This window comes from Microchirus variegatus, assembly GCF_963457635.1.
Source record: "Microchirus variegatus genome assembly, chromosome: 3".
NCBI classification, from domain to species: domain Eukaryota; kingdom Metazoa; phylum Chordata; class Actinopteri; order Pleuronectiformes; family Soleidae; genus Microchirus; species Microchirus variegatus.
In genome coordinates this window covers 1171103-1197746 of record NC_139804.1, presented here as the reverse complement: position 1 = coordinate 1197746, position 26644 = coordinate 1171103, and the positions used below count along the sequence as shown (strand labels likewise).

At 39.2% G+C, this 26644-nt stretch overlaps 1 protein-coding gene across 1 annotated transcript in view; it reads right to left on the bottom strand.

The window, feature by feature from the left end:
* The window catches only part of dph1 (diphthamide biosynthesis 1), a gene marked incomplete at its 5' end in the record, with an annotated part of 89575 nt that overhangs the window by 55193 nt on the left and 7738 nt on the right, over positions 1-26644 (bottom strand). The window contains one exon of the mRNA XM_083886613.1: positions 17063-17126. Coding sequence (XP_083742739.1) covers positions 17063-17126 — 64 coding nt within the window. The remainder of the gene's footprint in view (positions 1-17062; positions 17127-26644) is intronic.

Here is a 26644-nt window from a genome sequence, read left to right as displayed (position 1 = left end):
AAGCTGTTCCAAAAGTGAGAACGCCCAGACATCTCTTTACTAGAACCTCTGCAATTTCACTCTGCTTCACTTCAGCAGCATCAGACTTTGCACAGCTCATGTCCACATGTTGTTACACGACCTCCATGTGTTTTTAAGCTCCTACTGCATATTTTAAAGGTGATATTTGCTTTAAAATGCAATATTTTTTTAGGCGAGAGAAAAGAATCCTTCAGTTATGCTGTTTTCCATGTACATTTACAAGAAGCCAATTTTTCCCAGGCTGTTATACCTCTGAGGGATATGTCTTTTTCATATATATGTCATATATGGACAACGTACATGCATATTATGAGTTTTTTTTTTAGATATATAACTCTAACTGTATTTATTAAAAATCATTAGTTCCATGTTATTATCCTGTCATTCTGAGGTCTTGGCCTCAAATATATAAAATACAATTGTTCACATTCAAAATAATTCGCCATCATCAGAAAACGTTCCTTAGATTTCACGATCAGGACCGAACGTCTTTCGAAGCGTTTCCTTCTTTCTTAGACGCGAGATTTCACAAAGTTGTCGCTCTGCCTATGAAGCTGAATTTTAAACGACACCTTCCTTGAGTTTTTCCACCGTTTTTCATCCTCTTTCATTTCACCGAATGTGCAACCGTGTGCAACTGGAGTCTCTCAACAGCCTCGGCGCCGTAATAACGCCGGTGGAATGACTGCAGGACGACATTTTTTCTGCAGCATACGTATTATTCTCCCCATACATTATTTCCGGAATGTATAATAACACATGTTCTTCTTTGTGAGCGCAATTACAAGAACACGGAACGGCAGAAATAAAACCCAGAGACGAGCAGTCTGAGAAACAGGGAGGAAGAAAGACGCTAACCTTTTCTTATCTCCTCTACACACTGCTGCGGAGAGGGAATTGTGTTTGTATCATTAATTCATAAATAAAGCATCCAGTCTGAGATAAAACCACAGTTTGGTCTTTTCCACCCGAGGAAACGGCGACGGCCGCCTTCACCCTCGTGCTCATTACTACGCTCACATTTCATTTGTAAGTCAAAGGACACACTTAAACCCTCGCAGGGTCTGAGGAACGGAGGCGACGTCGGGGAAATAAATCACACAGACCTGTAAATTCACATGGTTACGGGGCGGAATCTGATTTTACTGCCGTGTGGCGTTTTTGAGCAAATATAGCGAAAGTTTCAGTAGATATTTACTGTTACTGTTATTATCCTTCACTTGACTTGTGCCTGCTACGTTTTTTTCTCCTTTTCCTTTCGGCTTCTCCCGCTCCAGAAGTGGCTGTCACAGTGGTTAACCTGAATGATTGATTTGGCAGAGATTTTTACACCAGATTCCCTCGGTGAGCGACACAACCCTTCCACGTGTCCTGATGGGAGCTGCACTAACAGGACCACAGGAAGCGGTTCCTTCCCCACGGCTGCGGTCAATTTAGAGTGTACAGCCCAATAAAAGCTGGCAGGGATTCCAACCGGCACCCCTCCGATGACAAGCCCAATCCCCTTCTGCTCTGTTGCCCTGTAGCTAATCATATTTCTGTTGCCAGGGCTGGAGATGTGATTTTATATAATTTATATTAAAATGTTTCAGGCTTAAAAAAAAAGAAAACATCTATTTTGACATTTTGACGCAATACATGGTCCACAATGCGTGATACGTGGTCAGCAATATGTGGTCCACGGTATGTGATACACGGTCCGTGATATGTGGTTTGCGATAAGTGGTCCACGATACTGGATTCGTGGTCCACGGTACGCGATACACGGTCCGTGATGTATGGTTTGCGATAAGTGGTCCACGATACTGGATACGTGGTCTGCGATGCGCGATACAGGGTCCGCGATACACAATGCACAGTCCTCGATACGCAATACACCGTCCTCGATACGCAAAACACGGTCCTCGATACGCAATACACGGTCCTCGATACGCAAAACACGGTCCTCGATACGCAATGCACGGTCCTCGATACGCAATGCACCGTCCTCGATACGCAATACACCGTCCTCGATACGCAATACACGGTCCTCGATACGCAATGCACGGTCCTCGATACGCAAAACACGGTCCTCGATACGCAATGCACGGTCCTCGATACGCAAAACACGGTCCTCGATACGCAATGCACGGTCCTCGATACGCAATGCACGGTCCTCGATACGCAATACACCGTCCTCGATACGCAATACACCGTCCTCGATACGCAATACACCGTCCTCGATACGCAATACACGGTCCTCGATACGCAATACACGGTCCTCGATACGCAAAACACGGTCCTCGATACGCAATACACGGTCCTCGATACGCAAAGCACGGTCCTCGATACGCAATGCACGGTCCTCGATACGCAATACACCGTCCTCGATACGCAATACACCGTCCTCGATACGCAATACACTGTCCTCGATACGCAATACACGGTCCTCGATACGCAATTCACGGTCCTCGATACGCAATTCACGGTCCTCGATACACAATACACCGTCCTCGATACGCAAAACACCGTCCTCGATACGCAAAACACGGTCCTCGATACGCAATACACGGTCCTCTATACGCAAAACACTGTCCCCGATACGCAATACAAGGTCCTCGATACACAATACACGGTCGTCGATACCCAATACACGGTCCTCGATAAGCAATCTATGGTTCGCGATACACGGTCCACGACACGGGATACTTGGTCCATGGTATGCGATACGTGGTCCACGGTACGCGATACATGGTCCGTGATACACAATACGCGATACAGGACACATGGTCCACAATACGCAATACGTGGTCTACGATACGTCATACGTGGTCCACGATACGCGATACGCGGTCCGTGATGCATGGTCCGCAATACGCAATACGTGGTCTGCAATATGCGATATGTGGTACACAATACGTGGTTCACGATACACGACACGTGGTCCACGATACCAATAATATCACGATACAACGATTCTGTCATAATCAATACATTGCAAGACAATCGTATATCGATACATGACTCGATCGATACATCTGTCTCAGTGAAGAAAACAAAAACGTTAACGTGAAAAGTAAAAAGAGCAGGATTTCTCTATTGACTCACAACATAGAGAACAAAGGTCAAAGGTCATAAAGTCTATGTTTTGAATGTGAATTTTCTCCACCGTTATCCCGCTGTAAACTACCTCTTCATCAAATTTCCCCTCATCATACATCCATGCACATTGGATTCAGGTCGTTTTCCAGCGAGTCTCCTTCAGACTCAATCGTTGAGATGAGACGATGGAAAGACGACCGACTGACGACATGAACTCTACCTCAGTGGTTTTTCTCCCAGCTCTGCGTCTGTGACGCGTTCAGGGACAGAGGTGTGGCTGATTCACTTCACACTCTGTGAGTGTCAGAGGTGACCAGTCTCTACCTGCTGTAATGACTGTCATGAGCTCTGTTCTTTAATACTTTAACACCAGTCTCTTGTCTCTTCACCAGAGACAGGTATCATGGGTATATGCATGTTCTTTATAGATATATATGGTTTCTTTGCTCCATATAAAAAGAATATATCATTAAAACTGAATTCACACCTCCACAAACAAACCGGACTTTCCACGCAAATGTACCATGGTTGGATAAAGAAGGCCTGGTGTGACCGCAGACTAATAAAACCACATTTTTGTTTTGGTAAGACAAAAATCTGACTTTTAACTAGAGCGGAAACAATAGATTATTTATTGAGACTAAATTAATCGGTTTGGAGCTTTTTTTCATGATTAAAACAAGATTTCCGATCGTTTTAGCTTCTTAAATGTGAATATTTTCTTTGTTTCTTTGCTCCACATAAACAAAGAAATCATTAAAACTGAATCATTTTGGTTTGCAGACAAAAACAAACGCGTTTGAGTACATCGTCATTTCCAGGTTTGACAAACACCGATCAACGTTAATCGAGAAAATAATCGACAGATTAATCGATTAGGAAAATAACGGTTAGTTGCAGCTCTTCTTTGAACATGCGCGTAAACACACACTGACTGATCGAGCGACTGTAAGAAGCCGACATTCATTCATTCACCCTCTCACGGCCGTATCTGTTGCTCCAGCTCAGCTGCGCTGTGGGCGACGCGAAGACCGACGGTGACGAGAAGGCGTCGGCGGCGGCGGCGGCTCCTCCTCGCAGGATCCTTCCTAATGGTGGAGTTGACATTTACCACCGCGAGGGCTTGCGGGACGAGGCCGCAGCTCCCAAAGAAATGATTTGAGCTGCCATGCAGAATATACAGAAATCTGTCCTGATGGATGGAGACGAACCGCAGCCAAGGACCTGGAGCTGTCTGGGGGCTGTGTGTGTGTGTGTGTGTGTGTGTGTGTGTGTGTGTGTGTGTGCACCTTAATTTACCAACACACTGCAGTTGACATGGCTGCTCCCCGTGTTGACAGTTCCCTACAACAGTACATGATGTAGAGAGACGGCGAACAGGTCGCGTTGTCAGCGCGATCACTGCGAGCGCGTCATCCATCACAGGTTTTCTGTTGGATCGCAGCAGCTCCAGCAGGAGAAGGTTTTCAGAGGCACCTGATGTGATCTGACTGAGGTCCACTCTTCTCCTGAAAGCCGTGCTCGCGCTGGTCCACACATTTCCTGCAGACTTTTAACTTTTTTATTATTTTTATCCCTGCCTTTCCACAGTGTTGAAAAACCTGCATCAATGAAGCAGCAGTTAAATATGAGACGAGGTCCTCAACCCTCTTTACCTTCACATGCTGCCTTTGGGATCCATCTTTGAACAGATCTAATGTCTCTTTTCATTGTTTTGCCGTTCAGATCCGTCTTCCTGTAACATCTAACAAGGATATTTCATCTTGGATGGAAGTCTTTACGAAAAGATCAGAGACCAAGCGGTCGTTCATCCGTTGACCTCTATTTGAGAATGACCTCTACTTTTGTCTTTGCTCAGTTTTTAGGCTGAAAGATTCTGGGACATGTAACGGTCAAACTGCACAGTTTAATCAGACTAAGGTGGTAGTCTGACTAAGACAGACAATAGGACACGTTGTCGCGATACATGGTCCACGATACATGGCTCATGGTCCACGATACATGGTCCGCGATACGCGATACATGGTCCACGATATGCAATACATGGTCCACGATACGCAATACATGGTCCACGATATGTGATGCATGGTCCACGATACACGGTCCACGATACGCGATACATGGTCCATGATACGTGATGCATGGTCCGCAATACATGGGCTGCAATATGAGATACATGATCACATGGTTCACGATACGCGACACATGGTACCAGGTACGTTAGTCTGACTAAGACTAGCTCGACTTTAGTCAGACTAACGGACTGACGAGTTCAAATGACATTAAGAAAACTGAATTATTATTTTAGTCTGACTAAGACTAGCCCGACTTTAGTCAGACTAACGTGTTAAAATGACATGAAGAAAACGGAATTATTGTCTTAGTCTTTGACTAAAATACACGATACACGGTACCAAGTACGTTAGTAGCTTGACTTTAGTCGGACTAACGGACTGACGGGGTTAACATGACATTAAGAAAACATAATTATTACCTTAGTCTGACTAAGACTAACTTGACTTTAGTCGGACTAACGTGTCACCATGACATGGAGAAAACTAAATTATTGTCTTAGTCTTTGACTAAAATCAGACTTCCTAAAAGGGTCAGGGAACTACGGTGGCCTTCACAAGCCAGAAAGGATGGAAACATTCTTTTAAAACAGTCCTTTCTTTCTACTTTGTAGGTTCACATCGTTGTTGTTGTTTTTTTGCAATTTTGAAGTGAAACTCACTCTGGCTGTTTGTCTGTCCTTTCGGGCGACTGTAGGAAAAACAGCAATTTAGGTGTTTAGGTTTTAAATTACATCCATAAAATTTAATTAGTTACTCAACGTCTTATGGATGTTTGGATTCATGTTGTGATTTAGGTCACGATAGTGTGTCATTTTTAAAAAGTGGGTCCCCATATTAAAAAAAGTTTGTTAAACATTGGTCATAAATAGACATAAAAGGCTCATTGTAAGGCTGTTTATTTTATAAACATTTTAATGGATAGTATATTCAAATTCTGCTAGAAACTAACTATATAATTATCTTTAGTTTCTAGCAGAATTTGAATTAGATGTTATTTAAGTGAAATCATATACCGACATGTTTACTAATAAACAAAATCACGACTTATGCCTCAAATTGGTTCGCTGCTCATTTAAATTTGTTTTTTTTGGGCCATATTTTACGATTCCTCGCAGTGACTCAGTTTGAGATTTTGCATGTTAGACACGGCATTTATTTATTTATTTTTTTAATTGTACATTTGTGATTGGTGACTCATCACTTTTCGGTTACTGCTCGTCCGTCTCTCTGTCGACGTGCAGGATTAGTCACTGGTCTATCTTTATTTATAAGGCCATTTTTGGATAAGCTCAGCTTCCGCTCCTTTCCTTGCTCTTACTATCATAATGAGGAAAGTGGGTCTCATTATTCTGTCATCTGGAAAACTGGGATATTTTAGCTGATGCTTATTCTGCAGCCCAACGTGGAACTAAAGGAATCGGTAAAATGGTGAATGGGTTTAGGGAAAACTGCCAACTCCAGCAAACATTATTATTAATATTTCTGTGACTACAAGGCTTTGAGAAAGGCTTACTCATGCATTTTAATTTACCAAGATCTACTTTCCTCTGTCCTGCTATCCTCAATTCTTTATTTAATTCACTATTTTTACGCCTGGTATTGTATTTTATACTCGTCGCTGGTCTTCAGAAATCAGAAACACTAATGTTTGGTCAGGACTGCAACGAGTACGTGTTTTCTTATTAATAATTAAAACCAGTTCTAAGAAGATAAAACAGGACACTTGAGATGGATCGACGTTTTTCAAAATTACTGCTCGATTAATTTCCATAAAGTTTTCTATGAACAAAAAAAACAAGGTCAAAGGTCAAGGTCTTTTTGTGTCTTCACTGCAGTGCATTTCTATACTTATTATTACTACAACATCATATAAAAGCTCAAATATAGACTTCTGGATGGGGAAAAAACATGTTTTAGTGACTTATTACTTAGCACTTATTAATCTTTTTAAGGGAAGAAATGTGCTATAACAATAAATGACCACTGGAGATTATTCTCTAAATATTATTCCTATTAATCTTTTTATCTAAATATTTGAGGCGATGTCGTATGAATACAGTATATACCTCATCTCTTGTCCAGTAGATTTTAAAACACACACATGGCTCAGTAAAACTTAAAGGGCTCACACACCTTGGTTGACACCAAATTCAAGGACCTTTCAAGGACTTTCCAGGACCAATTCCCTTTAAATTCAAGGACAGAATGTGCCGACACAACTTGTAAGAGCTCGTCTTCGTCCATGATGGCGTCCTTGGTATCTTGGTCAAAGTCATTTTAATGGATAGTTTATTCAAATTCTGCTAAAGTCTAAAGATAATTGCATATTTTTAGATGTTATTTAAGTTAAATAATATACCGAAATGATGTCGTATGAATACAGTATGTACCTCATCTCTTGTCCAGTAAAACTGAACGATATCGAATCGGTCGACCTCCAATTCTTTCGTCAGAGCACCATATTTTCTGAAACTAGAAACAGGGCTCACACACCTTGGTTGACACCAAATTCAAGGACTTTTCAAGGACATTCCAGGACCAATTCCCTTAAAATTCAAGGACAGAATGTGCCGACACAACTCGTAAGAGCTCGTCTTTGTCCATGATGGCGTCCACTTTTATTGTCCTTGGTATCGTGGTCAAAGTCAGTCTTCGTCTTTTGTCTTTGGTAAATGAAAATTACCAAGATCACGTCGTCGTGAACTTTACTCGCGCATTGTTCTGCACGAGTCCACGTTTGTAAATGTCCCCACTGTGGGACAAATAAAGGACCATCTTATCTCGTCTTGTCCACTGTAGGCCTCGTCTACGTACGTCAAGCGCCGTACGCAACATGAAACAGTAGGTGGCGTTGTAACAAACACCTAAATACCTAAATATCAACTTGCACAAAACCCAAGGACTTTCAACAATGACCGATGTCTATTCAATGATCTCAAGGACCTGAAGTAACCCTGTTGATACAAAGACACTAAAAAACCAAAGTATTTCTCCAGGCCTTATTTGATGTATTAGTCGCACACAGAGTTCCGTTCTTCTTCAAGTGTTATGGAGCTGCGTTTCATGATTAAACGCCACTTCATTAATTCACTTTAGGATCATCTATTCAGTATCAATACTGCCTGACAAACAATACAACAACACAGTAAATTATGTACATGGTCTCTGGTGATGAATGAGTGCGGTTCAGTCGCAGGAAACAAACGCTCCATTTATCACTATTGTTTTCTTTTTTTTTTCTTCTTCTTCTTCTTCTTCTTATTCTTCACCTCAATAACAGAAGCTCGTTTGGCCTCACGTTCTGTTCGTCCTCCGCAAACAGCACAGAACAAGACTTTAGGATTAGGTTCTGGGCCAACATCTCCACACAGTGAGCAGTGCTGGTGCCAGATTAAATGCTGCAGGATTAGAAATATGGCGACAGCCTGAAACACACGCTCAGCATCAGCAGAAACAGCAGCAGAAACATCAGCAGCAGCAGCAGCAGCAGCGGTAAACACTGACGGAAGTTTAGAAAAGTGTCTTTCAAAGCGGGAGCGAGACAGCTGGCACGCCATCAAAGATAATAAAACATATGGTACAGTGACAGCACACGCATCATTGCCTGAATACACAAGTCACCATTCCTTCCTTTAATGTGGAAACTTTCTCTTTTTTTTGTGCCTTTTGTTTACTTGTGAAAAGAGTTGAGAAGCTTTTTTTTTTTTTTTTTTTACCATTTCGGGGACAATGTCAATTTTGGAAAAGCGTAAAATAAAATATTTAGTTTAGTTAGAACTGGAACGGAGTTAAGAAAATAACAAAACTTTGCAGAATTTGTAACTAGAGTGTAAAGTTTTGGGGAACAAAGGTGACGCCATTCAAAAGATAAATAAAAATGCTTAAATGAAAGAGAAGAAGTGAGTTGGTGAGTTCATGAAATGCGTTAGACAAGAGTTAAAGTTACTCCTTTAAACTTCAATACTCCAGAAAAGAAGATGCATTCAAACCATATTGTGTCGTGTCTTTTAACATTTACTTGTAGGTGAAGGAATGAAATGACAATGAAGCCATTTGACCTTCACACTGACCCTGAAACTGTTAAATTAGGGTATAAATGGCTTTATAGTTCTGCTTTAAGAGGATCTTAACTCATCTCAGATCCTCAAACCTGGTGAAGCAGATGAAGACGTTTGGCTGCTGATCCTGAACAAACAAAAATCCATCCTCAGTGAGTGACCTTCACCTGAAACTTCCTCAACAACATGAAAATCATGGCGGTGAAAGACCACAGGAACAAAACCACTTCTAATGAAGAACTACACTTCCCAGCATGCTTTGGGAACAAACCCCGGTCTGATTGATCATTACAGAGCGACATTAAATCGTTCTGATTAGAGAAGGGCGAATGTCCGTACGAATGCGTCATATGCATTTATGTCCTTTTGACTGGATAATGAAGTGATTCACACGCATTTGGAGACCGGGGTCAGATTCTACCAGTTTAGAGGTTTAAAACGAGCTGTCAATCACCCAAATTGACCAAGGTAAGCCAGAGCTATGGCGCTAACTGAAGACGCTGCAGAGTCACAGAGTTGTTATTACGCACCGCACAGGAAGCATCCATTTACAGCGAGTTATCATACTTTTTTTCTTTTTTTCCAAAACAAGTTCTTTTTAGATCTGTAGTGACATGTAAATAAAATTAAATGGGTTTTTAATAATTTGGTACCTAAGAAATCTCAAATGGCACAGACGGTGCCAAACTGAGCCAACAGAGAGAACGCCCAGACATCTCTTTACTAAAACCTCTGTAATTTCACTCTGCTTCACTTCAGCAGCATCAGACTTTGCACAGCTCATGTCCACATGTTGTTACATGACCTCCATGTGTTTTTAAGCTCCTACTGCATATTTTAAAGGTGATATTTGCTTTAAAATGCAATATTTTTTTTAGGCGAGAGAAAAAAATCCTTCAGTTATGCTGTGTTCCATGTACATTTACTCTGACACAGTGGCATCTACAGTGAAACTTATACCTCTGGTGGAATCTCACAAGTGTTATCTTTATTTTGATACCAAGATAATCCACATAGAGCTTGTAACTGCAGAGATTTACTCTATTTAGTTTGGGCATGTCATTTTCGAGCAGGGACTCGACAAAAAGAGGGCCAGGGAAGAAGTGGTTAAAGGCCAAACGTGTGGTCCTGGTCTGGACTGGTCCAGTCTGTGCTTTCTCAGGATTAAAACACTGAAAATCATCGCTAACAAAGTTGGTTGTGTCTGTGGTCAGATCTGAAAAGTGTGGAGCAGGATTTGGAGGTCAGTTTCAGGACAAACCAATGTTGAATATTGCAAATGTGTAAAAAGGAGAGTGCTGCAGGATTCCGTCTATTCCGCTGGTCGATGGTGAGAATGGGACGGGAAACAAAAGGACGCGGACACGGAGGCAGCGACAGGCGCTGCATTAAGCGTGATCTGTGAAGTGCGCGTATACGAAGGGAGGGAGTGACCGCGGTGAATTAACTCTAAATCAGAGCAGCTTTCCCTCATTAAGACTTTGGCCGCGCGTCTCACGGAAGCTTCTTACTCTGAGGACGGCTTAGCGCGTTCATCCCCATTTTTGACACGGACCTCAGCCTCGTCTCCACGGTGACGACGGACGGCGGTCGCGATGACGACGGCGGCGGCAGCAGAGGGGACCTCAACATACGCTCCGTGACGCAAGGATGGAGCGATGCCTGCTGCACAAAGGTCGCCGTCGTTCACTCTGTCACAACATTACAGTCGTACCACGCTGGAGCCACAATGGAACGGTTGTGCCCATTTGATAGATCTTCACTCCTGCGCTGAGTCATTGTTTTCATTTCTGTGAGTCAACGGACACCAAACCATCTCTTGAGCTATAATTACACTTGGTACGATGGTATTTCATGCGCGATAATTCCTTCACTGTTCCTATTTTATATTAGAGCTGCATTCAAGTGTCTCGTTTTGTCCACAAACCAAAACTTTAAATATATACGGAGCAAAGAAACAGAAAAAATATTCACATTTAAGAAGCTGAAGGATCGATTAGCTCGGTTTAATTAAGTAAAAACCACTAAAACTTACAATTAATCATCTAACTAAGGTTTAAAATCAATTAATAATCCATATTTTAACAGTTTTTTTAGTAACTACACACAACTGTGCAGCTACATTTTTAGGGCTAACTATTTTAAAGATCAATGAATCAGTTTGAGTGTTTTTTCAGCTTCTTAAATGTGAATATTTTCTGGTTTCTTTGCTCCATATAACAAAAATAATCCTAATTTCCAGGGTTTGGCAAACCCTAGTCAACATTTTCTGGACCAAACAATTAATCGTTTCATCGAGAACAATAATCAATAGATGAATTGATTATAAAAAATTATGTTTTAATTCATTTAAGCTGCTTCTCTGAACACACAGCACCTCCCACATTCTATCTATTATTCAAAACAAGGAGTGAAAAAGGTGATATTTATTATTAGGGTAATATTTCTTGTCCGGGCTGTATTGCACATTAATAATTGATATATTGTTTTTAAAGTGTTTTGTCCTTGTTTTTCTATAACCTGTGTGATATTTTGATTCTTGATGGTGAAATAAAAACTCAACCAGTTTCCCTCGGGGACTAATTAGGTATTCTGGGTGCGACTGCTGCAGACGATAATAACGTGCTGCACATTCTGGTTTACATATTTCCCAGCGACTCTCCTTTATCACGAGGTAAGTTTTACATGTGATCCCTGACTTATGAGTCATTTCTTTTTCCTGTTTGGGAGATAAATCTGTTTCTGTCTCAGGTCTCAGAGTAAAGAGTTTCATGCTGTTTCTGGTGAGACGGTGGCTGAGACGGTGGCTTGTCCGGATTAAACATGACAGAAGAAACGTGGACGGAATCGCAGAATTGAACTGTTAAAGGCGGAATGTTAAGTCCTAATTTGACTGAAAGTTCTTTCTTTTTCTTTTATTCAGAGGTCAGAATGTTTTGCCGAGAAAATATTCCATCATTGAGCCTCGAACTTGCAAATATTTCTGTGCAACCGATCGTAAATCAATTAAATTATTTGCATTTTTAAAAAAAATAATAGCATTAAAGGACCCTGGTGTCCTAATGAACATGTCTGTGACATGCTTTGGTCAGCAGTTCAATCACCCTAACAAAACAGCCCTGTTTAGAATGCTTGCTTTAGTAGTATCTCTTTAGGTCCACCTTAAAGATCCACCTTAAAAAAAAGTAAAACAAAACTCAAGGGACAGGATATGACATCAGCCACAGAGGCTACTGGAAGCTAACAGCAGTTAGCATTTGTTAAAGTGATCATTTGCAGGCTCTAACAGGCACATTGCCGTCATATACAACATGTTTCCACTGGATAGATAGATAGATAGATAGATAGATAGATAGATAGATAGATAGATAGATAGATAGATAGATAGATAGATAGATAGATAGATAGATAGATAGATAGATAGATAGATAGATAGATAGCGATCTAGATAGATAGATAGATAGATAGATAGACAGATAGACAGATAGATAGATAGATAGATAGATAGATAGATAGATAGATAGATAGATAGATAGATAGATAGATAGATAGCGATCTAGATAGATAGATAGATAGATAGATAGATAGCGATCTAGATAGATAGATAGATAGATAGATAGATAGATAGATAGATAGATAGATAGATAGATAGATAGATAGATAGATAGATAGATAGATAGATAGATAGATAGATAGATAGATAGATAGCGATCTAGATAGATAGATAGATAGATAGATAGATAGATAGATAGATAGATAGATAGATAGATAGATAGATAGATAGATAGATAGATAGATAGATAGATAGCGATCTAGATAGATAGATAGATAGATAGATAGATAGATAGATAGATAGATAGATAGATAGATAGATAGATAGATAGATAGATAGATAGATAGATAGATAGATAGATAGATAGATAGATAGATAGATAGATAGATAGCGATCTAGATAGATAGATAGATAGATAGATAGATAGATAGATAGATGGATAGATGGATAGATGGATAGATGGATAGATGGATAGATGGATAGATAGATAGATAGATGGATAGATGGATAGATGGATAGATGGATAGATGGATAGATGGATAGATGGATAGATAGATAGATAGATAGATAGATAGATAGATAGATAGATAGATAGATACTTTATTCATCTCACAGAGAAATTCACAGTTCAGCAGCTCCAGAATATGTTGCAAGATAGAAACATAAGAGGCATGCAATTATATGTACAGTCTAAATATAAACTGAAACATATGTTTAAAAAGAAAAAAGATATAAAAAATATAAAGACGTTAAAAAGAATGAGATGAACATGTACATGTGTGCGTGCCTGTATGTGTCATGTATGATGTAGATTGAAGAGTCTGATTGCATGGGGTGAGGAATGATCTCCTCAGTCTATCTGTGGAGCAGGACATTGACAGCAGTCTGTCACTGAAGCTGCTCCTCTGTTTGTGTATGGTGCTGTGTAGTGGATGGTGTGGATTGTCTATGATGGACAGGAGCCTGTTGAGTGTTGGAAGTTGGAAGTTTGTGTAGAACTCTGTGCTGCACTGTGGAGACAACAATAGAACTTTTCGTGGACACACACTTTGCCAACTGATAGGACCTCCAGAGTACCAAATATAAGGATTTAAATGATTAAAAAGTTGAGTTTGCATAATATGGGACCTTCAAATTTCGCATTTTTCAGTTTCCATTATTTTGTTTCTCACAAATGGGACATCTGCCAACATTGGTTCCTTCCTTATCTGCCTTCACTGCATCCGTAGCAACAAGATTACATGTCTTAGATATTATTTTTGTCGATAAATTGCAGGAATAACCAGGAAAATCTAAACATTAAAAAAAATGTTTCACCACAACCTGTCCAGGCAGATGCTGCACATGTTTGAGTCTGGTTCAAAGCAGTTTCTCTTCTCGCTATTTAATATTGTAAAGGTGTTTGCCTCACTACTGTACGTATAGTGCAACAACAACAATGTTGTGTTTGAAATCAGCAATTTTGAGAATATTTCATCAAATGGAAAAGGAAAAAAAACCTAATTGTGCAAAACAAAACACCATAAAAACATCATTATTTGATTTCTACCTGTAATTTACAAGCTTCACCAACATTTCCAATCATTTTAGAGCATCTGAAGTCAGATATTCATAATTTATGGTGGTTATCAGAGCAGAAGCCAAGGTTTAACAAATCTGTGCATAATTAAAAAAAATTAAATCAATTCCCTCATCAGTTTCTTCAAGATGTTTTCATCTCTCATCCAGAAAGCGATTTACTTCTCTTAGAGGAAAAAAGAAAAACCCTCGTCTGTGCTGCAGAAACTGAGAGGATGATTTTAAAGAGGTTTTATAAAGAAACACAGACGGATGATAAAGAAATAAAGAACGGAGGAAGAAAAAAGCTGCTTCCACTAATTGCTCTTATTAGAGGAGATGAGTTCTGCAGAGTCTGTGACGGACGGCAGCTATTCTAACATTTAAATGTGACACACACACACACACACACACACACACACACACACACAGCAGTAACTCACACACAGATAACAGCAGAAACGATAAGAGTCCAGACTCCATCATCCAAACATCGCTCCGTCATCTCTGTGATGATAACGATCAAAGTCCAGGTGACAGGAAACAGAGCGACAGAGTCATGGAGTGATAGAGTTACAGAGTGTGGAAGTAAAGACGGAGGAAAACATGGGAGAAAAAAAAAATTTTTGTATTTGTACACATGACGAATTCCGTCGCCGACGACAGGATGCTAACAGAAGCCATATCTTGGAGCTTTCATTTCCCAGACATCACGTCGTAGTTTTTGCTCTCTTGCTTAACTTTACTCGCCCATTGTTCTACAACAGCAAGAGACAGCTAGCTATTATTGTCTCCGCGTTTGTCCTGCGTTAGGTCTCGTCTACGTAGATCAAGCTACGCAGAGCGTGAATCGGTAGGTGGCGTCGTAAAACAAACGAGGAAGACATTTACCTATTAAAATTCAAGCGCTGAGCACAAAAACTTTCCAGGGCCTTGACAAACTTTTAAGGATTTCAAGGCCCTGTAAATAAATCCGATGTGGACTGTTGGCGTCCGACTGCGATGCGAATCCAGTCCACGATGTCAAATAAGCGTGGGGTTTGAAGGGTTTGTGGCAGCGCTCACATCTCATCTCATCTCCTGTCGTTCCTGTGACTCGTTTAGCATCGACTGCTCAACCTTTAATGGGAGGAAAAACTCTCTCCGGGGAAAACCAGGATCAAGAGAAGGTGAGATGAGGCCACGGAGACGACGAGCGGGGGGAGATGCGGCGTCTCTTTCTCGTTCTCGGCCGTGAAAAACAGTCTCTATTTACCCGGCGCAGATTTTACCTTGCAAAGTGGAGGCTAAAGCACAGAGAACTATAAAAGACAAACTATTAAGTCTTTAATCTTGCAGCAACTCCTGCTGCAGGATTTTTTTCTGCTGGTGTCTGCGTGATGGAGTGCTGGTGTGCAGCAGGGCATAAGCCGACTGAAACAAGATGTAATTAACATGAATAATATCTCTCCCCCTCTCAAACTGTGAACAGTGGAAGTTGCGATATCTCCTCTCTCTTAAATTCAGCCTAATTGAGTCTCGTTTTCTGTCGAATCCCCCGACGAGGAATTAACACAAAACCTTTGCTCGCCTAAAGAATATCAAGTGGCCGTGGAAGATAAAGGTACATTATTTGATGAGTGTACTTTTATCAAGTCACAGGGTGAACACGATGCGTCTTTCCAGATGAAGGCAACGCGCTCGATTGGAAAAGAGGCCGCGCCGACGTCAACGATACAAGTAAAATAAGAGTTAAAATTCTCATTCTCAGCTCACAAACTGCAATGTTTGTGTCACCCAACGGCCACTTTGACTGCTGTCATAACAAGTCGAGATGGTGGCGTTAGACGGTTGTGAGTCAGCGTTCTGACACAGTCGGGGGACGGGAGGACGTTTGAGCAGATCACCAAAGATCCTGAGGAGCACGGGGAGGCACCATCTCGATGGTAAATCTTCAAAATCAAAAGGTGGAATCGAGGATTTAACCACACCCCCCCAGTTTGAAGTCCTGCAGGCATGCCGAAGCTAGCTATTGTAGCACGACAGCACGTTAGCTCCTCCCACTAACACGAAGCTGCTGCCAACCAACAGAAACCATGGCAACTGCTGATTTTGCGTTTCCCGTTGAGTTTCGTCAACAACGTCTGCGTCGCCGAACGCGACAAACACACGGCAAAGCACAGGACGTCTTTCACGTGCATCGTTAGGACGTACGATCTACGTAACTACGACTACGCAACTCTTCTGTCCTCGTTCGGAGCAAAAACTTCCTCAAAGTTCAACATGAGTTAAAGCGTTAACATAGAAATTAAACTATTAACAAAGAAAATACTTCATTTGTAGCGTACTCGCTTCGCTGCTTTCGACGCTACATCTTTGTTATGTGAAAACACGCAATGCATTCTGGGTAGCCCTTGCTCCCAAGGGTGGTCTCGGAAAATCTCAATATTGAGGGCGATACAGCCCTTAAACTTGGCCTCAACTTAATTTTTCTGAGAATCGGGACAGAACTTGGACTAGAGGGAGAACATTTTTGAGATTGAGGGTTAAGCAAGGAATTGGAATTCACCCTTTGAATCAAATCGTGAGCCTAAGAATCGGAATTGAATCGTGAGTCACCCAAAGATTCACATCCCTACTGCTTATCGTTTCAGAAGCTTTGAACGCTTTGAGTGAGTGACGCTCGGCGTCCACAGCTCGGCGTCCACAGCTCGCCGCTCTCTGTGTGAACCTCTTACCTCTCAATGATGTCAGCGATGACACAGGCGAACATTTGCAGGCCCTCTGGAAGCTGCAGAGCCACTGTTGAGAGGAGACAAAGAGACAGAGAGAGATGAAAACATGATGCAACATGTCATTTCATACATTCTGGACAGCAGAACTATTCATAGCAACTGCAACTGGTTCACAGTAGTTCACACTGACAGGGAATAGTGACAGTTCAGGGGCAATTTCCCATCTGCCACTGCAGTACTGTTGGTTTATTTTAGCCAGTGACAGGTTTGTTGGAAATTTAGTCCAAACCAATCACCACAGGTCTATCTCTGCAGCTCAGGCATATACACAGCCATTAAACTCTCCCTCAGTATGCTCTCCGCTCGCTCTGTGAGTCACAGTTTAAAACTCTCAGCCACTCAAAGACATAAAAACACCACTTTCTGCAGGAGTTATCTCTCAAAGCCCGAGTTAAATAATGAACAAACTGATGTAGCCGTTATGGCTTCCCTCACACATTGGCTTCCCGTTTCTTTTAGAATTGATTTCAAGCGTCTTTTATTCACATAAAAAAAGGCTCCTCATAATGTAGCACCTTCTTACAGCTCAGATCTTTTAATATCTCGCCAGGCAGCGAGAACACTCAGGTCTGCTGATGCCGGGCTTTTCCTTTAACAGCAGCCACCACAAAACCCGGCAGAGAAACTCTGGAACACACTGCTCTGCTACATCACACAGGCATGCTCTGTGGAGAATTTCAAAATAAAACTAAAAAAAAAGAAAAACTTTATTTCATGACAGAGAAGATGTTTTCTTTTATTTTTGCCCCATTTTTGATGTTTTTAAAATACAATTCCATGGACTTCAATTTAACAATTATCTTACAAACCGCAAATGTTTTTTGTTTTTTTTACTAAACGTGCCAACGTCTGGACTGGGCAAAATGGTACGTTCCGTTTACATCAAAAATTGGAAGTAACTAGGAGTGACGTTATCCTACGATGGCTAGCTGAAATCTTGGGCTAACCATTAGGGGGCGGGCATCACATATGTATGTATGTATATATGTATATATATATATATATATGTATGTATGTATGTATGTATGTATGTATGTATGTATATATACATATATACATATATACATACATACATATGTATATATATATATATATACATACATATGTATATATATATATATACATATATACATACATACATACATACATACATATGTATATATATATACACATATATACATACATACATACATACATATGTATATATATATACACATATATACATACATACATACATACATATGTATATATATATACACATATATACATACATACATACATACATATGTATATATATATATATACATATATACATACATACATACATATGTAGATATATATACATATATACATACATACATATGTAGATATATATACATATATACATACATACATACATATATACATATATACATACATACATACATACATACATACATACATACATATATACATACATACATATATACATACATACATATATATATACATATATACATACATACATACATACATATGTTTATATATATACATACATATGTATATGTTTATATATATATACACATACATACATACATACATGTTTATATATATATATATACATATATACATATGTATACATATATACATACATCTATATACATAGATATATACATACATACATCTATATACATACATATGTATATATCTATATACATATATACATACATATGTATATATCTATATACATATAGACAAACATATGTATATGTATATATATACACACATTGATATTTACATATATACATAGATATATACATATATACAGACTCATATACACATATATGTACATACACAGTTAAAGTAGAGAGTGGGGGAGGACTAAGTGGATTGTGGCTGTTTTCAGGCTCATTCTTCATGTAGAGAGAGGCACGTTTTTTAATCATCCAGGCAGAAGAGGCTGGAAGCACTGATTCCCCGTCACCTCAACTAAACCTGCTCTGCTCCCTGTGAACGAGCGCTCTTTCCTTTTTGTGCCACCCTCATTTTTCCCAAGAAAATCATGCAAAATACGAGTGTAGATGTAAAGCGCGGCCAGATATTCTGCCGGGTTTGCCGCTGATATAAAGGCAGCGATCAGCAATGCATTAAAGATTCTACAACTGTTTAAAAAAATAAAAAAAGAAGATGAAAATAGCGGTGCAGGTGTTTTCAAATGCCGGCTGTGATGAGGAAAAAAGAATTGAAATCACATTTTCTGTGGAGGTGTCGGCGTAAAGAGGTGTGAGCTCAGTATGAATACATGCAGGGGGTTGAAATAAATTAACTAAAAATGAAAATGTGAGGGAATTTTTTAGGTTTAAAACCCTCATCAATTTATGCGAGTCCATGTTTCATTTGGAGTTTTTCTACTTCCAATATCTGGGTTTGATTAAATATATGGAATGTTATCATTCTATTTTCAGAATTTTCAGTGAATTTGTCACTTTGAAAAAACAGTTTTCCGTAAACACTGTTTCACAAAACATCTTCATCCACATGATTGACTCCAAATGCTGCAAGTTCATATGCCAGGCCTGTATGTGGCGCTGTAGCACTGCTTCACCAAACCTTTTTTTTAAATAATGCGTTATTTGAATAAGTATACATTACAATGTATACAATCACGTTTAAGATATTTGTGACTTCAAATAGGAAGCAGGGTTTCCCACAACTTGGTTGACATCAAATTCAAGGACTTTTCAAGGACTTTCCAGGACCGATTCCCTCAAAATCAAGGACAGAATGTGCTGACACAGCTTAAGATGGAAGGACAACTTTTAAGAGTTCGTCTTCGTCCACGACGGCGTCCACTTTTATTGGTTTGCAGCAACGCTCTGGACACGTGATTGTATTTGGGATCCAAGTCAGTCTTTGTCTTTTGTGAGACGGAGCTCTTTGAATTTCCCAGACATCATGTCGTCGTTTGCTCTCGTCTTAACTTTACTCGCTCATTGTGCTGCACTGAATCTCACGTCAACATCGGAGAGAGTATGACATACTAAGTGCATCAAGCAACGCAGGGCGTGAAACAGTAGGCGAGGCGTAAACAAACGAGGGCGACATTGACCTCAATATCAACGTCGCTTCTTTACGGCACAAAATTCAAGCACTTTCAACGACCCCATGTCTCATTCACAAACTTTCAAGGACCAGTGTGTAAGAATTAGCGACATCTAGTGGCGAGACGGCAGAGTCCGACAAACAGAATGTTCCCAAACAGCGTTGTGAAACGTCCGTGGCCTTCATCGACCAGAGAAAATGTAATCGCCGTAGGTTTGTCAAGTTGCCGTGGTCGTCTGTAGATGAAGTTGTTGTGTTGTTGTTCTTTACGTTTGTCTGAAGCTCATGTGGGCGGAGCCGTTCTTAGCTCTTAGGTAATAAGCTTCCTCTTCAAAACGAGCTCATGCTGCTACAGAACAGGTGTCTCCGGGAGGTCGACTACACAAAAATATGACACCGAAACAAACATATTTATGGATATTATAGGGAATTTCTGTTCATAAACAGAGCTAAATGTTACACACTGCACCTTTAAACTAATATTTAACCTTTTCTCTCAGGGAACATTGATGTAAAATGAGTCCATGACACATTTTCATCAATATACAAATGTCCATGATGCTGCTGTTAGCTGTGGATCTATACTGACATTATTCTAATTGATTCCATTACAAACTCGTTATATCTGGACCTGCTGTTTCTTCTGTTCTGGACCGACACTCTTAAATTACTGTGCTATATAAAGTCAATTATCCAAATGCTAACACGACATGAACATTATACTTTTACTAATTACTAAATTATTGAAAAACAACAATGACAGATATCAATAACCTGATTTAAAACATTTGTAATCACGTTAAGGGATGGAGAATTATTCGTTATGATCAAAAAAATGACTGAAAATATGTCGATAATCATGAATGTTCTGTATCAGGATCATCATGAAAAGAGAAAATCGTCATAAATAAATGGCTTTCTCGCTCAAAGATAATAATGCAGTCCTCTGAAGTGCCTCTAGGGGGTCTGCATATTTCCGCTCATTCGAGGACCTCATGATTGTTAACAAACGGTGTGTGATTTGTGTTCACTTAAAAACATGGAGAGAATTGTGTGTCTTTTATGATGCAATCAAACGAACGGATTTTAAAAACAAACAAAAAACATTTCAAATCATCAAAAAAGAGATTTGTTTTTGATTGATACAATAAAAAAAACAACACAATTCTCTCCATAAACACATTTTTTTTTCTAACCATTCCTCTGTTTCTACATTTAAACCTTCAGTAAATCCCTGCGTCAAAGTAGGTCAACGTTAACTTTTGTTTGTTGTTTTGTTTTAAACCGAGTTAATTTATTCAGGTTTTTTTTTTGGTTTTTTTACTGCTTTTGTTGATGTTGAGTTATATTTACACAGCATGTATTTATATATTTAGTTGTCTTGTCTTCCAACTCAGGGACAACAGATGCAAATTAGCTTTTCGGATGCAATTAGATTTAATTTAATAATTAAAAATAAACAATGAATGAATGAATGAGTGAGTGTGATTTGAACGTTCCCACCTCGAACAAACTAATGTGAAACAATCTTCGCACTTTTCAAATGGACGACTGATATGTTTTTTCCAACGAAAATATACAACAAAACTACTTGTAAATATGTCCATATATAAATATATACGTGTGTATATATTCATATGTATGTTTTTACTGTACGATGTAACATTTTCACAAACTTTCCATGGGAACTTCAGTTGGGGAATTTTGTATACATCGCAAATAGGAAACTTTCCATGGAATTATGGAAATTTATGGGAAAATAATTAGATTTAACTGGACATTTAAGCATATAAACATATATATGAACATTCTGGGAAATTGCTTACATGATACAAAAAAAGGTAATTATTCCTTACAAGATTATGTGACAATATATTATTTATCAACTATATTTAAGTTCCCCATCCTTCAATTTTGAAAAGATTCCACTATATTCCTATTCATTCCTGTTAATTCCCATGAAAAGTAACTAGGACAAGTTCATTCAAATACCATTAGTGCCAAATCGCCTCCGAATTGGCGTTCAATCCAAGATGGCCGACTTCCTTTTGGGTTTAGAGCGTAGGTCATCGTTGACTTTTTTGACCGTCCCAACCTAATAAACACGTTTACCAAGTTTCGTTCGTGTACGTTAAACCCGACACCAGATGAGCCGATAGAAGTTTTTTTTAGTCTGTTTTTAGCCCCTCCCACTTCCAATTTCCCACGTTTTTTTTCAACAAACGACTTTCACGCGTAAATGTATAGTATTTCAGTTTGAGCTCTAAGTTTGAAGATAATCTCAAGACTCAAACTGCGTCACTGACGGCAACAATCGCAGGTGGAACGGAGAAAAGACAAAAGGCCGGGAGGTTTTTCCTCAGAGGAAATGGAGAGAGATAAATGAAGCAGTGTGAAGAAGAAGAGGAGGAGGAGGAGGAGGAGGAGTGGGAGGAGTCAGAAGTCTACTTACTGATGAAAGGTTACAGGATCACCGGGCGCTCGTGCGGACACTGAGAGACAGGTCATTATGTTGGAAAAGGGCAGGTTTATTAACAGAGAAAGGTTTCAGAGTAAACCTGGGCCACGACTGACAGCAGCAAAGAGCTTTGTCAGGTGAGACTGGACGTTTGAATCCAGCTCTCATTTGCACACGAATCCGTCTTTGACTTTAGGAACGACAGCGATCGCGGTAACCTCGGAAAAATGAGAAAAAAACGCCCGTGGCGTTGCCCGATTCTAGGGCTGCAACTAATGATCATTTCGATTTGTCGACTGATCGCGATTGTCTTCGTTAGCACCTATTATGGACTTGTGTTTAACCTACATACAGCGGACTCACACGTGTGCTTTAATAACACGACATTTATCACAGTTAAACACCTGAAACAACAGCTCATATATCGAATTAACATGCTCCAAATCACACAGTTGATGAGTGAAAGGTTTACCAATTACTGCCGTAAAGTGCGCATTAACGCAAAGCTAAGCTAGCTTCTTCCATGATTTTCCGACTGATAGGAGTACGACACAAACGTATCATGTACTTGCATCATAGGCTGATGGTTAATGAATAAAATGAGGATGTGATTTCAAAATATCTACGTCATTTGTGAACTCACTTCTCTGCGGTACGTGATGATTGAGCGGCTCCGCGGTGTCGGCGTTTAAGGTGTTTTATGCATTGGCGTAGTGCTACCATGTAACGAGCATTTAAGGTGTTTCGCTGGTTTAATTTCAGTGAAATGTTCCCAAACTTTGGAAACTTTGGGTCGAAGTTTTAAAAAACTCTTCGTCTGTTTCCGCCATTATTCGTGCGTTCTTCTTCTCTGCTTCCTTGCTGGATGTAAACAGCGAGCAACACTGCCCCCCCAGCACTTCCTGTAGCTAGTTCTGGATAGCTCGAGTGTGCGTTTGTTTACATTGCAGTTACAGATGAGCATGAGGTGGCATCTGTGTGATTTACAACAACAACAACACAACGCGTCGACAGTGAAATTATATCGTCTGCAAATTTTTTTAGTCGACGTAATGAATTACTAATCGTCAACTAATCGTAGCCCAACTTGATTTCCTCTTAGACAGTAATTGTGTTTCCACAAAGTTTTTTGCAAAATAAAAGCAATATTTCTCAAATTTGGGCAAATTCCTGGTAAAAAATGTCGTCCAGCGAGACTCCACTTTGAGGAAGATGCCGAAAGTGTTTTGTGTTTCCATGGTTTTGGAACAGTTGAAGAACATGATGCAAGAATATATTATTTACCAACTATATTTAAGTTCCCAGCCGTGGAAATGTCCAGTTCATTCCCAGTAATTCCCACAATACTTTATTTACAACACATTTTTTGAAAGGCTTTGTCAAATTTATCTTCTGATTTTTCAATTAAATACAAGTTTGGTGCATAAAATGTCAGAAGATGTTGAAAAATGTTGATTGTCAATTGGTTTTTCACCAAAACAACAAACAATTATTTTGTCGACAAACTCAAACGATTCACTTTGAATAATATCTTTTGTTTTATGGAGAAAACCAAAAAATATTCACATTTAAGACACTGTAAAATCACAGAAACTGGTTCTAATTAGTTAAAAAACAACTGAAACCAATTAATCAAATATCAAATGAGTAGATAATTCATTAAATTAAATGGTCAATTGTTTGATCCAGAAAATCCGGTGTTTGTCACAAACTCTAAATGATGTTTCTCAAATGATTCAGTTTGAATGATTCACTTGTTTATGGAGTAAAGAAACCAGAAACATTCACATTTAAGAAGCTGAAAAATCACAGAAACTTGTTATAATTATATATAAAAACACCAATGAATCAATTATCAAAATAGTCGACAATTCATTCAGCAACCGATGATATATCAATTAATAATTTCAGACCTAAAGAGTTCATAAACTGGATTTGTCCAATTCAATAAGTGATTTAATCAGATTTGTCAGACACCAATCTGATTTAAATCTGACTTCAAATCATCTGCAAATGTTGCTTGAATCGGATTTGAAATCATTCTAATTCCATGTTTTTGGTTTGTTTTCACGACTTCCCAAACCCACGTGGATCAAATCTGAAGGAACAAATAAAAAAAACACACATTTCCTGGCAGCGTTTTGTGGTGTGGTGTCACTTCGGGTGAAAACACCGATGGCACGTCGACACCATATGTCAATTTGCAAAAACAAAAAAGCGTTTGGGGAGCGCGTCACGTTAATGACGCTGTCGTACAACAGCTGTACGAGTAAACAAGAGAGCAACAGGTGGGATTATGTTAACGATCGGAAAAACAGGATGTAAACCAAGGAACTGCAGGCGCCGGCAATTTATCAGTGAACGGCAGACTGACTGTTCAAGCCCAGGGATTACACGGAATATTCAAGAGCCAGGTTAGAGTCAGGCTGTAGATGTGTGTGTGTGTGTGTGTGTGCGCGCGTGTGCGTGTGTGTGTGTGTGTGTGTGTGTGTGTGTGCGTATGTGCGTGTGTGTGTGTGTGTGCGTATGTGTGTGTGCGCGTGTATGTGTGTGTGCGCATGTATGTGTGTGTGCGCGTGTGTGTGTGCGTGTGTATGTGTGTTTCCTTAGCTGATTAAACGTGTGAATATATATATATATATATATACACATATATATACATACATATATATATATACACATATATATACATATATATATATATACACACATATATATACATATATACACACACATATATACACATATATACACACACACATATATATACACATATATACATATATACATACATACATACATATATACACACATATATATATATACATACATACATACATACATATATACACACATATATATACATACATACATACACACATATATATACATACATATATACACATATATACATATACACATATACATATGTACACTAACTATCTGGCAATCGTATTAAATATATTGATTAAAAATTAGTCGACTAATAAATAAATCGAGAAAATTGTATTTTAAAAAAAGTCACTTAATAACAATAATCTCTCATTTTAAGTCTATTTGTGTTCCAGCTAAATTTTACCATATTTATAGTCAATGTCGTCGACTGTAACACAATAAATAATGCAGGTATGATCTGAAATGAAAGGTAATAATAATAATAATATTTGTTGAGATCATAAATTAAGTATTTCATTATTTATTTTAGTGTATTTACAGTGTATTGTCACTGTGTGCAGCTATATATCCACATGTGTCCTATAACAGGACAGAGACTCAAAATATAGACCAAAGACCTATCACTCAGCCTTACAGACGTACTGATTTGATTTATATCCTGTTTTATGATATTTTTCCCATGTTGTCAAGCCCGAGCAATATCACACATTTGTTCAACATTATAAATATGATGATTATCAATCAAACGGCCTTTTAAACCAAGAAAGGTCACCAACAGTTGATGATATCCAAAATATCACCATATATAGACATAATATCCATTTACTGGCCAGCTCTGCTACAACATAAAGACAATAAAGGTGTATTTTCCTTCCCTGTCAATCCTACATAATAATATCTACTGTAGCCTTCAGAGTGTTACACAACAATTATTTCCAGCATTGAAAGAATCACACAATCACACTTGAGGGAGGAAAAAAAACCATGAAAAATTAGAAAAGGCATAAAAGATGAAGTCAAAGACACAAAACGCAGCGTGGCCTCGAGTCTTGGCGGACCTTGAATCCATGAAAGTGTCTCGCTCGGGGGATTGTGAAACACCCGGGGAGTCGTTCTCTTTGCCAAGGTCTGCTCACAACTAAACGACACACAATCACAAGCTTTGCAGAGTTGACACTTTTCCTTGTTTCCTTCAGCCTCAAAACAATACAAAACGCATGGAGCATTAAATTATTTCATTTAAGTTTCTTTCTCTTTTTGTTCCCCTTTCCACACTGTAGTGACTTTTCTGAGCGGAAAAGCTGCAATGA